At 58.0% G+C, this 16,541-nt stretch overlaps 1 protein-coding gene across 1 annotated transcript in view; it reads right to left on the bottom strand.

Annotated features, from left to right (window-relative positions):
• LOC119975033 (receptor-type tyrosine-protein phosphatase U-like) overlaps positions 1–16,541 on the bottom strand; it is a 1,028,343-nt gene that overhangs the window by 302,178 nt on the left and 709,624 nt on the right. Inside the window, exon 22 of the mRNA XM_038814894.1 lies at positions 4,985–5,002. Within this exon, the coding sequence (XP_038670822.1) occupies positions 4,985–5,002 (18 nt within the window). The remainder of the gene's footprint in view (positions 1–4,984; positions 5,003–16,541) is intronic.

Here is a 16,541-nt window from a genome sequence, read left to right as displayed (position 1 = left end):
CATTGGTTATGCCTGCCTGCTGGTTCCGTCCAGTAAGGCGGAGTATAAGAGCCCGTCTCTCCCCAGCAGCTGCCTTCTGTACCTGCACTGCTGGGGGAAACATCTAGTGCAATATAGACTTCAATTGTCTCCAATCTCGCTTCTGGAGTTATTGATCATGCATCAATTTATTGTACTAGATTTTAAAGAATGGAGCTCCGAATCAAGCCAGAGTGTCTCCAACTCAGCCCCCACGCGGCAAACGCAGCAGCAACGTTCAAACACTGGCTGGCGTGTTTCAATGGATATCTCAAGACAGCCACAACTACACCCACAGAGGACCAGAAATTGCAAGTTCTGCACCCAAGAGTGAGCCCAGAAATCTACACCCTCATCGAGGACGCGGATGATTTCGAGGCTGCGATGAATCTGCAAAAAGGACACTATATTCGCCCTGTAAACCTGGTCTACACCCGACATCTACTAGCGATGAGGCGACAAATCCCTGGGGAAATCGCTGGAGGAGTTCTACCATGCACTCCTGGTGTTAAGGAGGAACTGTAACTGTCCGCAAGTTTCGGCCAACGAGCACACAGAACTTTTGATCCGAGATGCATTTGTTGCTGGTATGCTGTCCTACCAAATCCGCCAGCAATTGCTGGAGAAAGACACTAGGCCTCAAGGAGGCATGGGCCCTCGCTAGCTCCCGAGATGTGGCCTCCCAAAACACCCGCACTTACAGCCCTGACCCAGCAGCAACCCCTTGGGCAACGTGGAATCCCCCCACGGCCGACCCTGAGGCACCCCCATCCCCCTACAAGCTTGCGCTGCGAGATTGCCAAGCAACACTGGGGGACCCTGCTTCTACTTTTACGGGCAAGCCAAGCACCCCCGACAGTGCTGCCCGGCCCGCTCATCCATCTGCAAAGAGTGTGGCAAAAAGGGCCATGTCATGGCAGTATGCCAGGCGGTCTCCAGAGGCAAATCAGGACCGCCATCACAACCCTCTCCACGAGCCAGCGGGCGCCGCCATCTTCCTTCTCCCAAGCCATGTGCGGCCTCCAGGCGCCGCATCACGCCCCTCGGACACCACGTGCAATGGATGGGCGCCGCCATCTTGTGCACCCCCAGCCATGTGCGACCAGTGGGCGCCGCCATCTTGGCTGAACTCTCAGGACCCCGACTTGGATGACCGCACAGCACCCGAGGAAAATCTCCAATGACTCGCCTCGGTGACCCTGGACCAGTCTCGGCCCTAACGCTCTCGACTGCAACGATGACCGTGCTCATCAACGGGCATGAAATATCCTGTCTGATTGACACCGGGAGCACAGAGAGCTTCATACACCCCAACACGGTAAGGCGCTGTTCTCTTCCCATCCACCCACTTATCCAAAAAATCTCCCTGGCCTCCGGGTCTCATTCAGTGGCGATCAATGGGTTCTGCATAGCGAACCTCACGGTCCAGGGAAGGGAGTTTAAAAATGACCGACTCTACGTCCTTCCCCACCTCTGCGCTGCCACGCTCCTGGGGTTAGATTTTCAATTTAACCTCCAAGCTTAACTTTTAAATCCGGCGGCCCTTTACCCCCCTCACTGTCTGCAGCCTCGTGACCCTCAAAGCCGATCCACCTTCCCTGTTTGCGAACCTCACACCGAATTGTAAACTTGTCACCACCAGGAGCAGATGGTACAGTGCCCAGGACCGGACCTTCATTAGGTCGGAAGTCCAGTGGTTACTGAAGGAAGGCATTATCGAGGCTAGCAACAGTCCCCTGGAGAGCTCAAGTAGTGGTTGTAAAGACCAGGGAGAAGGATAGGATGGTCATCGATTATAGTCAGACCATCAAAAGGTATACGCAGCTCGACGCGTACCCTCTCCCCCGCATATCCGACCTGGTCAACAAGATCGCACAATACAAGATCTTTTCCACGGTGGATCTCAAGTCCGCCTACCATCAGCTTCCCATCCGCCCTAGCGACAGCAAATACACTGCTTTCGAAGCAGATGGGCAGCTCGACCACTTCCTAAGGGTTCCCTTTGGTGTCACAAATGGAGTCTCGGTCTTCCAACAAGAGATGGACTGAATGGTTGACCAGTACGGTTTGCGGGCCACGTTTCCGTACCTCGATAACGTCACCATCTGCGGCCACGACAAGCAGGACCACGACACCAACCTTCGCAAATTCCTCCATACCGCAAACAATCCTTAACCTCACATATAACAAGGATAAATGTGCGTTCAACACCGACCATCTAGCCACCCTCGGCTATGTAGTGCACGATGGAGTCATAGGCCCAGGCCCTGAACGCATGCGCCCCCTCATGGAGTTTCCCCTTCCCCACTGCTCCAAGGCCCTCAAACGCTGCCTGGGATTTTTTTCGTATTATGCCCAGTGGGTCCCCAACTATGCGGACAAGGCCCGCCCACTAATCCAGTCCATGGTTTTTCCCCTGTCGACAGACGCCTGCCAGGCCTTCAGCCACATCAAAGTGGACATTTCAAAGGCCACGATGCATACCATCGACGAATCCCTCCTTTTCCAAGTCGAGAGCGACGCGTCTGACGTAGCTTTGGCGGCCACCCTCAACCAAGCGGACAGACTCGTGGACTTCTCTCGTACGCTCCATGCTTCAGAAATCCGCCATTCCTCAGTGGAAAAGGAGGCCCAGGCCATAGTAGAAGCTGTGCGGCACTGGAGGCATTACCTGGCCGGCAGGAGATTCACTCTCCTTACTGACCAACAGTCAGTGGCTTTCATGTTCGATAATGCACAGCAGGGCAAGATAAAGAACGACAAGATCTTACGGTGGAGGATTGAACTCTCCACCTAAAACTATGAGATCTTGGACCGTCCCGGGAAGTTAAATGAGCCTCCTGATGCCCTATCCCGTGGCACAGGTGCCAACGCACAAGTGGACCGCCTCCGGGCCCTCCACAAGGGGCCTCAGCCACCTGGGGAGTCACTTGATTCTTCCATTTCATTAAACCCGCAACCTGCCATACTCCATCGAGGAGGTCAGGACTGCCACCATGAACTGCCAAATCGGCGCGGAGTGCAAGCTGCACTTCTACAGGCCAGAGAAAGTACACCTGATAAAGACTGCCCGTCCCTTTGAATGCCTTAATATGGACTTCAAACGGCCCCTCCCCTACACCGACTGCAACACGTATTTCCTGAACGTGATTGACGAGTAATCCCGGTTCCCATTCGCCATCCCCTGCCCCGACATGACCGCAGCCACTGTCATAAAAGCCCTCCACAGTATCTTTACACTGTTCGGTTTCCCTGCCTACATACACAGCGATAGAGGGTCCTCCTTTATGAGCGACAAACTGCGTCAATTCCTGCTCAGCAAGGGCATTGCCTCAAGCAGGACGACTAGTTACATCTCCCGGGGAAACGGGCAGGTAAAGACGGAGAACGGAACGGTCTGGTAGACCGTCCTACTGGCCCTACGGTCCAGGAATCTCCCAGTCTCCCGCTGGCAGGAGATCCTCCCGGATGCTCTCCATTCCATCCGGTCACTGCTGTGTACCACGACCAACCAAACACCTCACGGACGTCTCCTTGTCTTCCCTAGGAAGTCCTCCACCAGGACATCGCTCCCAACCTGGCTGGCAGCTCCAGGACACATCCTGCTCCGCAAACACATGCGGGCGCACAAGTCGGACCCATTGGTCAAGAGGGTCCACCTCCTTCATGCTAGCCCTCAGCATGCCTACGTGGCGTACCCTGATGGCCGACAGGACACGGTCTCCCTTCGGGACCTGGCACCCACTGGGTCCCCACCCCCACCACTACCACCATCCCCCTCCCTCCCACCAGCGCACCCCACAGTCACCCCCTTCCCAGGTGGATCGGTCCTCCCACCGGTCCCATCTAGGGGTGAAGAAGAAGGCGAAGCCACGCTCCCAGAGCCACAGACGCCCGAGCCGGCGCCTGCATCACTGCCGAAGCTACGACAATCGCAGAGGATGACCAGGGCTCCCGATCGACATATTGCTTCGTTCTGAACTGTAAATAAATTTGTAAATAGTTGCGACGTAACGAGGCAAAACACTGTACTGATGTACACTGGGTACCTCCATAACCTTAACCTCTACAACTGTGAAATGCAAGGCAACCACCCCGCCGGACCTTTTTTAAACAGGGGGTGAATGTGGTAGTTGGTATTAGATGTATTACAGTACCTCTGAATAGGCTGTAAGACCATTGGTGTGGGAGGTACCTGAGACTGCTGTTTCATTGGTTAAGCCTGCCTGCTGGTTCCGTCCAGTAAGGCAGAGTATAAGAGCCCGTGTCTCCCCAGCAGCTGCCTTCTGTACCTCCGCTGCTGCGGGAAACATTTAGCGCAATATAGCCTTCAATTGTCTCCAATCTTGCTTCTGGAGTTACTGATCGTGCATCAATATCGTAGCGTCTGCCGGTGATGTAGCCTCCCGCGCCTGGCAGTGTGACATCACACCAGCGCGAATAACTACTGGTTTTCAAAAGTGAAAAACAGTCGTGATGACCACTCCTGGGACGCGGAGGTGCTTGAAGGACCCACGGATTGAGAGACAAGGCTGGACAAATGAAGGGGTCAGTGCCAAGGGGGCTCTGTTGAGGTGGGCATGGTGGGATAGTGGAGAATCCCGATGACTGCGCAGGGGGGAAGGTGCCCTGACGTTGGTGTTATATTGGGGAGAGACTTCCCCGATGCTTTGGGGTGGTGCCAAATGTTTTGTGGAGGGGGACCGATCTCCATGGGAGAAGGGGAGGCCTGAAATGTAGCTTTGCAATCAGGGCACTCTTTACTGATCTCTTCCTGTTATGTTAGGGTCTCCTCAGATAGTGGTAGTCACATGTCAATTTCTAATAGCATACAACATCAACTAAAACTCCTCACAGTTGAAATATTCTTTGAATTGGCAGGATAAAAACCCAACATGCCCGCAAATGAACAAAGACAAACGCACACATTAATTCCAACCACAAAAATTGATAGTGTCATACTTACTACACTGTTTATCTGTACCTGCACTCCAAATGTGGAAAGGTTGTTAAAACAAAGACACAGGCATGTGAGTGAAAGAAAAGACCATATCCAAACATGACATAAAAATAAGGTACATCCTCATGTTCAATCTACTTTTTGTCATAGCAGCTGCACAAAGATCTTTTCCATAACTTGGTGAAAAGCAAGTTCAGTTCAGGAAGGCAGTATAGAGAACACAGCAGGAATAGCAGCTGTCTTACATAATGAATCATAGTGGGAGAGAGGCCACGTCCGGAGTGAGGACACAGACAGAGTGAGTTTTAAACTTGGGAATATGAAGCAGAGTGAGTATTTGGTGCAGAGTGGGAAGAGGAGCTCTTTGCTTTTTCTTCTTGCTTGTAACTTTTAAACCTCATAGAGTGGTCCTGCTGCAGCTGAGGCTACAAGGGAGAGAGCTGATTGGTAAGTAGTAGGCAAGATCGGTAAGTCTTTACAACTTTCATCAATTATAGTTTGAAAATAGGTTTTGTGGTTTATAATCTGTGAGAGCTATAACTGGTGGTAATGAGGACAAGCAAAGATGGGCCACAGAGAATTTGATTTAATCTAATATCAAGCTTCTTCCAAAGTTTTAATTTAAAAGGGTAAGCCATGGCAGGAGAACTCAAAGCCTTGGTTTGCTCCTCTTGCTCCATGTGGGAGGCAGGAATATTTCCAGTGTCTGGGGCCAGCATGCCTACAGGACGTTTCTCCAGCTACAGCTCCTGGGAGTGCCATTTTTGGAACTGGATTGGTGGCTGGTGACACTGTGGAGCATCCCATGAGGCGGAGAATGTTGTGGATAGCATGTATAGAGAGGTGGTCACACCGCAGGCTCAGACTCCACAGGCAGAAAAGGGTGACCGCCTGGGAAAGCAAACGAGCTAGACAGGCAGGGCAGGAACCTCCTGTGACCGTTCCCCTGCAAAATAGATATACCATATTGGATACTGTTGTGGTGAATGACTCTCGGGGAAAGCCGCAACAGCCACATTTGTTACACCACGGTTGGTTCTATTGCAGAGGGGAGGAGTAAAAAGTGTGGGAATGCAACAGTTATAGGTGATTCGATTGTAAGGGGAATAGATAGAAATTTCTGTGGCCGTAAATGAGACTCCAGGATGGTATGTTGCCTTCCTGGTGCTCTGGTCAAGGATTTCTCAGGTCCTGAAAGCAGAATATAAGGAGTTTGAAAGCAAGTTGAGCAGTCGGACCTCAAACGTAGTGGTTTCAGGATTACTACCAGTGCCACGTACTAGTCAGAGTAGAGATGTTGGGAGGGGGAGGGTTTCAGATTCCTGAAGCATTGGGACCGGTTCTGGGGAAGGTGGGACCTGTACAAACTGGATAGGTTACACCTGGGCAGGACCGGGACAAATGTCTTTGGGGGGATACTTTGGGGAGGATTTAAATCAACATGGCAAGGATATGGGAACCTATGTAAGGATTCAGAGCAAGGGGAAATCAAGAACAAGTGAAAAAGACAGAAAGAAGAATAAGAAAAGTGAGAGGCAGATAAATCAAGAGCCTGTATCAGATAATAATACTGTACAAAATAGTAGGGATGGGACAAGGCATGTTAAAAGAACAAACCTTAAGGTTTTGTATCTGAATGCACAGAGATTTCAAAATAAAATGTGTAGGAGTGATATACAGACTACCAAACTGCAGTGGTAATGTTGGGAATAGCATCAGACAGGAAATCAGAGATGCATGTGATAAAGTGATATCTGTGATTAGGGGCAACTTTAATCTGTTTATAGATTGGGTGACTCAATTTAGTCACAGTACAATAGAGGATGATGGTTTTCAGGACCAGTATGTTGAGGAATCAACAAGGGAACAGGCTGTCTTGGACTGTGTTTTGAGCAATGAGAAGTGATTAGTTGGTAATCTGGTTTTGAGAGAGCCCTTGGGGATGAGTGACCAGAATATGGTAGAACTCTTTATCAAGGTGAATAGTGAGGTAGTTTCTTCTGATAACAGGGGTGCGATTCTCCGACCCCCCCGCCGGGTCGGAGAATCGCCGGGGGGGGAGGGCGGAGTGAATCCCGCCCCCGCCGGCTGCCGAAATCTCCGACCCCCAAAAAATCCCGCTGACGCGAATCGCACACCTGCCTCGGAGGATGGCGAGGACCGGCGCGACGTTATGGACCCCGGGGCCGCCCGAATTCTCCCGGCCCAATGGGCCGTAAATTAAACAACCTATTTAACGGTATCAACCAGTTGTGATGGTTGACGCCGGCCAGTGCGGAGGTAGGTCTTGGCGTGGAGCGACCGCAGGAGAAGTGACGGCGGTGGCCGCAGTTGGTGGGGGGGGGGGGGTTTGCAGTGGGGGGGGGGGGTTGTGTGGAGGTGGGGTTGTGTGGAGGGGGTTTGTGGAGGGGAAGGGGAGGGGAGGGTATGTGCCGTGGAGGAGAGGGCGAGTACCGGGGAGGAGAGGGCGAGTGCCGGGGAGGAGAGGGCGAGTGCCGGGGAGGAGAGGGCGAGTGCCTGGGGGGGGGAGGTTGAGTGCTGGGGAGGAGAGGGCGCATGCCGGGGAGAGGGGGAGCTGCGGAGGTGAGGGCACGTGCCGGGGAGGTGAGGGCACGTGCTGGGGATGTGATGATGCGTGGCGGGGAGGTGAGGACGCGTGCCGGGGAGGTGAGGACGCGTGCCGTGGAGGTGAGGGCGCGTGCCGGGGAGGTGAGGGCGAGTGCCGGCGAGGTGAGGGCGAGTGCTGGGGAGTTGAGGGTGAGTGCCGGGGAGGTGAGGACGAGTGCCGGGGAGCAGAGGGCGAGTGCTGGGGAGGTGAGGGCGCTTGCCGGGGGAGAGAGGGCACATGCCGCGGAGGAGAGGGCGCGTGCTGGGGTGCAGAGGGCGAGTGCCGGGGAGCAGAGGGCGCATGTCGGGGGGTGAGGGCGCTTGCCAGGGAGCAGAGGGCGAGTGCTGGGAGGTGAGGGCACGTGCCGGGGGAGAGAGGGCGTGTGCCGGGGAGAGGAGAGGGTGCGTGCCGGGGAGGGGAGAGGTCGAATTCCGGGGAGGAGAGAGCGAGTGCCGGCGGGAGGGAGAGGGCGAGTGCCGGGGGGAGGGAGAGGGCGAGTGCTGGGGAGGAGAGGGCGCATGCTGGGAGGTGTGGCTACGTGCCGGGGTGGTGAGGGCACGTGCCGGGGAGGGATGTGTTTGGGGAGGTTGTCTGTCTGGCTAGGTGCCAGCTTCCAACAGTCGTGACCATGCAGCCCATGGCACCTCGCTGCGGGTGAGGGGGTACGGGCAATGATGACATGTCGTCTATCACCTCCCACCCCCACCCCCTGCAGGCCTGTTATGTTTGGTGATCACCCAGCGATATTGGCCGCCGTGGCGGGAGCCACACTTCTACATGTTGCCCTGGGGGACCAGGAGGAGGAGCGTGCCAGGGAGGCAGCGGAGGCTGCCGCAGAAGAGCGTGCTGCAGGGAGGCAGATGGCAGCCGTCCAGGCTCGAGGACCGCCCGCATGACAGGACGAGGAGGAGGAGCACGAGGAGGAGGAGGAGGTGGTGGTGCCACGGTGATGGAGACGCCCGATGAGGCCCCATGTGTATTGGCCCTGCTCATCGTACCAGGACCTCATGGACCGGGCGTGCAGGAGGAGACTCCAGATGAACCAGGAAACCGTCGCACATATCTGCCACCTGATGGCACACTTGGCACCGTGTTGCACTGGGAAGGACACCCTCTCCCTGTGGCTGTCAAAGTTACGGTAGCCCTGAACTTTTATGCCACGGGGTCATTCCAGGCACCGAGTGGGGACCTGTCCGGCATCTCGCAGGCATCGGTGCACCAGTGCATCCTTGCAGGGACAGATGCCCTATATGCCATTGCGGACCACTACATCCAGGTCCCTGTGGACCGGGCCAGCCAGGATGCCCGGGCAGCAGGCTTTGCTGCGGTAGCCATGATGCCCATGGTCCAGGGGGCGATCGATGGGATGCACGCCGCCGTGCAGCCACCTGTGGATAATAGGGCCGTGTTCACGAATAGGAAGGGGACCTATTCCATGAACATTCAGGTGGTCTGCACCACCGCATGATGATCCTGCGCCCGGTACCCGGGCAGTGTACATGACCCGGCTGAGGGGCTGGTCGCTGGGCGACAGGGGTTACCCTTTGAGGTCGTGGCTGATGACGCCTATACGGAGGCCACAGACTGATGCGGAGAACCGCTACAACGATGCCCATGCAGCGACCAGGGGTGTGATAGAGAGGTGCTTTGGGCTGCTAAAGAAGCGTTTCAGGTTCCTGGACCGCTCTGGAGGGGCCCTCCAGTACCCGTCAGATTGGGTCGGCAGCATCGTTGTGGTCTGCTGCGTCCTGCACAACATAGCCCAGCAGAGGGGCGAAGTGCTGCAGGCAGAGAACGGGGAAGGTAAGGAGCAGCAAGGCGAGGCGCAGACTTCCCCAGATGAGGAGGATGGGGGCAATGGTCAGGACAGGCGGGTTGGACATGGACGGGGGGCTGCCCACTGTTATCGGCAGGGCCAGCAGGTACGGGACAGGCTGATAGCCGCCTGGCCCATGGACGAGAGGGGCGTGGGAATCGCCGAGTATGGGCACAGACTGCACATGACGGCACCAGCCGACCACCCTCACCCCACCCACCCACCAGCCTACCACCCTCACCCCACCCACGCACCAGCCTACCACCCTCAGCCCACTCACCCACCACCAACCACCCTTACCCCACCCACCCACCACCAACCACCCTTACCCCACCCACCCACCACCAACCACCCTCACCCCACTCACCCACCACCAACTACCCTCACCCCACCTGCATGCACACCACCCCTCCGTTGCACATCCACCTGCGGCACGACGGGCTGGGCTCACACGGTCGCCGGTGGAGCGTGTCTATTGCAGGCCATGGAGGATGATGACTATCTGCTCCGCGATGTGCTCTGGGCTCCACATCATTGGACAATGTCTGACCCATGGCCACAGTACCACCCTCCACCCAGACCGACTCTGCATGCGGCCATAACACTGCAGCGCACGGTCCCGCCGTCTGCCTGGGGGGCTTGGCGAGGGCAACCCGGGGGAGGGGGGGCACACTCACCTGAGGCCGAAGTTCTATCACCACTCACGCACCCACTGCCGCTCACCTCACATTACATCCCCGCACGCATCGGACAGAGCACAAAGGCAGTTTCTGTAGGTGTGAAAATGATTTTAATAACGAACAGTTCCTACATGTGCCCGAGCCCCTATAACTAATATGTGCCCTGCACCCGTGCCAACTTACTCAGTGTCTAATTGTTTGGCCTTACGGGCCCTTTGACTACGTCTAGGTGTTCCCCAGAACTGGAGGTGGACTCCTGTGATTTCTGCCCTGTGACTAGGGACCCCTTTGCCGGCCGTTTCCTGGGGCGGCCCGGCCTAGATGGGCCAGGCTGCGGCTTGGCGACTGGGATGGCAAGCTGCCAGCCTGTCCTGCCCGTTGCCCACCAGATGCATCTGGGACGGAAGTGGGGGAGTGGGGGTGGGGGGAGGGTGGGGTTGGGGCTGGGGGGTGGGGGGAGGGGAGTCCAAGATGTTGCGATGTTCTGGGGCCTCCCCTACAGGGGGACCACAGACGGACCCCAGTACCTTCTCCTCCCTCGGGGTGCCCGATGGCCCCTGGGCCTCAACATCGGTCGGTGATGCGAACGGACCGAGCATCCGCTGCCCCCCCCCCCCCCCCCCCCCCCCGAAACCTGGCGCTGCCAGTCCTGGAGGCCCGCCCTAGTACAGTAGTCCCCCGTTATACCGCGCCCCACAATACCGCGGTTCGCGATATACGGCGGGGAGGGGGGGGGCTTATGGACCCCAACTTACTTGCACTGGGACGGAGCTGGGGCAACTTCAGGTTTCCAGTCGGGGAGCGGATTATTTTTAGCAAACAAGCCTGCTGACAGCAGCGAGAGTGATGGGCTGCATTCAGGAAGGGGAACCCTTACTCGCGGGCATTGGGGAGTGGGCTCAGTTTTAAAGCTTGGATGTTGACATCTGCAGTCACTTGCCCTGTGGTCCCTGCTCCACTTCAAACAGTCTGTACGCCTCCGGGCGCAGTGTTGCGAGGCTTTTTCTCTGTACTCCTTCAAAATGTGTGATGTCCAAATCCTGTTTCTCAAATTACAGAATTCCTGCCTCCACACTTCTACCCTACGTTGTTGCTGATGATACGTTTATATGCGTTTAGTTTAAGTTTATATAGTTTAAAATTCCAAATGACTGTTCGTATGAGTTTTGAATGATAAAATGATCCGCGGCTCGGATGTAACGCTGTCTTGGACCCCAACACCCGCGTTATAACGGGGGACTACTGTATCAACAAGGGTCTGCAGGTTTGCAACCATGGAGCTTAGAGAGTTAACCATCTTTGTCTGTGTCTGGGCGACGCCGGCCAGCACCTGGGCAATGGCGCTGATGACCTCAGCGATGGCCTGCTGAGACTGGGCCACGGCCTGCAGAGACTGGCCCATGACCTGCTGGGACTGGGCCATGGCGTTGAGCGCCTCTGTGATCTGCTGCTGGCTCATGGCTGCCTGTGAGACGCCAGCCATGTCCTGGACCACGGACGCCGCCCGCACGGAACGCCCCAGGCCTTGCATACTGCTCCCCATGTCTGACATTGTTGCACCCATTGCCTCCACCGCAGACACAACCCATGCGGTTTCGGCCTGGCTGGCACACATGACTGGCACCACTCCCTGCTCCTGCATGTGGGTGGACTCCTTCACCTGCGTCTGCAGCTGCCGCAAGCCGGCCGTCACCCCCTTCGATCGTCCCTTGGTCCGTGACTGCATCAGGTCTCTGGGTGGGTGTGGTAACTCCAGGAACCCAGAACCTGTCTGGGCAGCAGATGGTTGCTTGCCCCGGCCCCTGGGCTGCTCCTGCCTCCACCTGCTATACCGGGACGGCCGTGTTGTGCGCACCAGTTAGTGTCCCCGATGCCTCACCGCTAAAGTGCCCAACCGAGATGACTGTCTCTGCAATGGTGGAGGGTGTAGGAGATAGCCGTGGCGTAGTGTCATGCTCCTCATCCGACCCAAAGTCCAGGGTCCCCTGGAGGGGTAATTCTTGTCCATCCAACCCTGTGCGTGGCTCCCCTGTGCGTCAGTGTCCTGTGCGTCGGTGTCCAGTGCGTCAGTGTCCTGTGCGTCGGTGTCCTGTGCGTCGGTGCCCTGTGCGTCAGTGTCCTGTGCGTCAGTGTCCTGTGCGTCAGTGTCCTGTGCAGGTGTGTCCTGTGCAGGTGTGTCCTGTGCAGGTGTGTCCTGGATCGGTGTGTCCTGGGTCGGTGTGTCCTGGGTCGGTGTGTCCTGGGTCAGTGTGTCCTGGGTAGGGGTGTCCTGGGTCGGTGTGTCCTGGGTCAGTGTGTCCTGGGTAGGGGTGTCCTGGGTAGGGGTGTCCTGGGTCAGTGTGTCCTGTGTAGGGGTGTCCTGGGTCAGTGTGTCCTGGGTCAGTGTGTCCTGGGTCGGTGTGTCCTGGGTCAGTGTGTCCTGGGTCAGTGTGTCCTGGGTCGGTGTGTCCTGGGTAGGGGTGTCCTGGGTCAGTGTGTCCTGGGTCAGTGTGTCCTGGGTCAGTGTGTCCTGGGTCAGTGTGTCCTGGGTCAGTGTGTCCTGGGTCGGTGTGTCCTGGGTCAGTGTGTCCTGGGTCAGTGTGTCCTGGGTCAGTGTGTCCTGGGTAGGTGTGTCCTGGGTCGGTGTGTCCTGGGTCAGTGTGTCCTGGGTCAGTGTGTCCTGGGTCAGTGTGTCCTGGGTCGGTGTGTCCTGGGTCAGTGTGTCCTGGGTCGGTGTGTCCTGGGTCAGTGTGTCCTGGGTAGGGGTGTCCTGGGTAGGGGTGTCCTGGGTCGGTGTGTCCTGGGTCGGTGTGTCCTGGGTCAGTGTGTCCTGGGTCAGTGTGTCCTGGGTCAGTGTGTCCTGGGTCGGTGTGTCCTGGGTCAGTGTGTCCTGGGTCGGTGTGTCCTGGGTCAGTGTGTCCTGGGTCGGTGTGTCCTGGGTCAGTGTGTCCTGGGTAGGGGTGTCCTGAGCAGGTGTGTCCTGGGTCGGTGTGTCCTGGGTAGGGGTGTCCTGGGTCGGTGTGTCCTGGGTCGGTGTGTCCTGGGTCAGTGTGTCCTGGGTCGGTGTGTCCTGGGTCAGTGTGTCCTGGGTCGGTGTGTCCTGGGTCAGTGTGTCCTGGGTCAGTGTGTCCTGGGTAGGGGTGTCCTGGGTCAGTGTGTCCTGGGTCGGTGTGTCCTGGGTCAGTGTGTCCTGGGTCGGTGTGTCCTGGGTCAGTGTGTCCTGGGTCAGTGTGTCCTGGGTCGGTGTGTCCCGGGTAGGGGTGTCCTGGGTCGGTGTGTCCCGGGTAGGGGTGTCCTGGGTCAGTGTGTCCTGGGTAGGGGTGTCCTGTGCAGGTGTGTCCTGGGTCAGTGTGTCCTGGGTCGGTGTGTCCTGGGTCAGTGTGTCCTGGGTCAGTGTGTCCTGGGTCGGTGTGTCCTGGGTCGGTGTGTCCTGGGTCAGTGTGTCCTGGGTCAGTGTGTCCTGGGTCAGTGTGTCCTGGGTCGGTGTGTCCTGGGTCGGTGTGTCCTGGGTCAGTGTGTCCTGGGTCGGTGTGTCCTGGGTCAGTGTGTCCTGGGTCGGTGTGTCCTGGGTAGGGGTGTCCTGGGTCGGTGTGTCCTGGGTCAGTGTGTCCTGGGTCGGTGTGTCCTGGGTAGGGGTGTCCTGGGTCGGTGTGTCCTGGGTCGGTGTGTCCTGGGTCGGTGTGTCCTGGGTCAGTGTGTCCTGGGTAGGGGTGTCCTGGGTCAGTGTGTCCTGGGTCGGTGTGTCCTGGGTCAGTGTGTCCTGGGTCGGTGTGTCCTGGGTCAGTGTGTCCTGGGTCAGTGTGTCCTGGGTCAGTGTGTCCTGGGTAGGGGTGTCCTGGGTAGGGGTGTCCTGGGTCAGTGTGTCCTGGGTCAGTGTGTCCTAGGTCAGGGTGTCCTGGGTCAGTGTGTCCTGGGTCAGTGTGTCCTGGGTCAGTGTGTCCTAGGTCAGGGTGTCCTGGGTCAGTGTGTCCTGGGTCAGTGTGTCCTGGGTCAGTGTGTCCTAGGTCAGGGTGTCCTGGGTCAGTGTGTCCTGGGTCAGTGTGTCCTGGGTCAGTGTGTCCTGGGTCAGTGTGTCCTGGGTCGGTGTGTCCTGGGTCAGTGTGTCCTGGGTAGGGGTGTCCTGGGTAGAGGTGTCCTGGGTCAGTGTGTCCTGGGTCAGTGTGTCCTGGGTCGGTGTGTCCTGGGTCGGTGTGTCCTGGGTCAGTGTGTCCTGGGTCAGTGTGTCCTGGGTAGGGGTGTCCTGGGTCAGTGTGTCCTGGGTCAGTGTGTCCTGGGTCGGTGTGTCCTGGGTAGGGGTGTCCTGGGTCAGTGTGTCCTGGGTCAGTGTGTCCTGGGTCGGTGTGTCCTGGGTAGGGGTGTCCTGGGTCAGTGTGTCCTGGGTCGGTGTGTCCTGGGTAGGGGTGTCCTGGGTCAGTGTGTCCTGGGTCAGTGTGTCCTGGGTCGGTGTGTCCTGGGTCAGTGTGTCCTGGGTCAGTGTGTCCTGGGTCAGTGTGTCCTGGGTCAGTGTGTCCTGGGTCAGTGTGTCCTGGGTCGGTGTGTCCCGGGTCGGTGTGTCCTGGGTCGGTGTGTCCCGGGTAGGGGTGTCCTGGGTAGAGGTGTCCTGGGTCAGTGTGTCCTGGGTCAGTGTGTCCTGGGTCAGTGTGTCCTGGGTCGGTGTGTCCTGGGTCAGTGTGTCCTGGGTCGGTGTGTCCTGGGTAGGGGTGTCCTGGGTCAGTGTGTCCTGGGTCAGTGTGTCCTGGGTCAGTGTGTCCTGGGTCGGTGTGTCCTGGGTCAGTGTGTCCTGGGTCAGTGTGTCCTGGGTCGGTGTGTCCTGGGTCAGTGTGTCCTGGGTCAGTGTGTCCTGGGTAGGGGTGTCCTGGGTAGAGGTGTCCTGGGTAGGGGTGTCCTGGGTAGGGGTGTCCTGAGCAGGTGTGTCCTGTGCAGGTGTGTCCTGGGTCGGTGTGTCCTGGGTCGGTGTGTCCTGGGTCAGTGTGTCCTGGGTCAGTGTGTCCTGGGTCGGTGTGTCCTGGGTCAGTGTGTCCTGGGTCGGTGTGTCCTGGGTAGGGGTGTCCTGGGTCAGTGTGTCCTGGGTCAGTGTGTCCTGGGTCGGTGTGTCCTGGGTCGGTGTGTCCTGGGTCAGTGTGTCCTGGGTAGGGGTGTCCTGGGTCAGTGTGTCCTGGGTCGGTGTGTCCTGGGTCGGTGTGTCCTGGGTCAGTGTGTCCTGGGTAGGGGTGTCCTGGGTCAGTGTGTCCTGGGTAGGTGTGTCCTGGGTCGGTGTGTCCTGGGTCAGTGTGTCCTGGGTAGGGGTGTCCTGGGTCAGTGTGTCCTGGGTAGGTGTGTCCCGGGTCGGTTGCGACGGGGCCCTGTTCCTGTGGCTGCCCCCCTCGTCGCTGGGTGTGGCCACCCTAGATTGTCCTATGCCGGATGGGCCGGGTCTGTCCCCGGTCATGGTCGCCCTGGGTTGTCCTGCGGCGTCATATGCCTGATGGGCCAGGTCTGTTCCTGGCTCGTGGCCTACTTGGATCATCCTGGGGGCTGTCGGCATCCGCGGGGACAGGTGGGTCGACGTTTGGTCCTGCAATACACAATACAGCATGCATGGTTAAACACGCAGACGGGGATCGGGGCAAGGGGGATGTGGGGGATGGGGAGGGTGGGGGATATGGGGATGTGGGGGAGGGTGATATGGGGAAAGGGGGATATGTGGGAAAGGGGGATATGGGGAAAGGGGGATATGGGGAAAAGGGGGATATGGGGAAGTGGGAAAGGGGGGCAGACCATGAGAGGTCTCACTTGGTGGTGCGCCCCCGACCTCTGCATCTGCAACCTCCCGGTCTTCGGGTCCGCCTGCAAGTTCCAGGGCCCTCTCCTCATGGATGGTGAGTGATCGCAGTTCAGGTTGAACCCCTCCGGTTCTCTCACACTCCCGGTTGTTGTGAGCGCACTTCTCCTGTGGGGGGGCGGGTGGGTGGCAGGGATAAAGGGCAGGCAGACATATACATACGGACCAGCGATTGTGTGTATGTTGGCATAGGTTCACAACCCATCCTGCCAATGCAGCCTGCATGGGTGGGTGCAGCCATGTCGGTTGCGCCTAGGGCTGTGCCGTACTTCGGAGGTGGGGGGGGGGGGGGGGGTGTACACACCCTTGCTGCCCTGACAAGGTCATTGATCTTCTTGTGACACTGGACGCTTTCCTTGCTGTCATGGCCACGGCACTGACGGCCTCTTACCAACTCCCTCCACAGGCACTGGCTGAGGCGTGGTGCAGCCCTGCGGCCGTGTCCGGGGTATTGGGCCTCCCTCCCTTGCTCCACTGCATCCAGGAGCACCTCGATGTCCCACTCCTGGAACCTCGGCACTGCGCAGCGGGCGGCCATTTTGACGGGTCTGGGGGTGGGGTCTTTTGTGCTGTGACACCACATGGCGTCACTGACGGCGCGCGCGTCCGTGACGGGTGACACCGTCGCGAATGGCGTCACGCTGCTGCTAGCCCATTCC

The sequence above is a fragment of the Scyliorhinus canicula genome, chromosome 1, assembly GCF_902713615.1.
Source record: "Scyliorhinus canicula chromosome 1, sScyCan1.1, whole genome shotgun sequence".
NCBI classification, from domain to species: domain Eukaryota; kingdom Metazoa; phylum Chordata; class Chondrichthyes; order Carcharhiniformes; family Scyliorhinidae; genus Scyliorhinus; species Scyliorhinus canicula.
The sequence above is the reverse complement of the archived record's forward strand: the minus strand, read 5'-3'. Positions and strand labels throughout refer to the sequence as shown.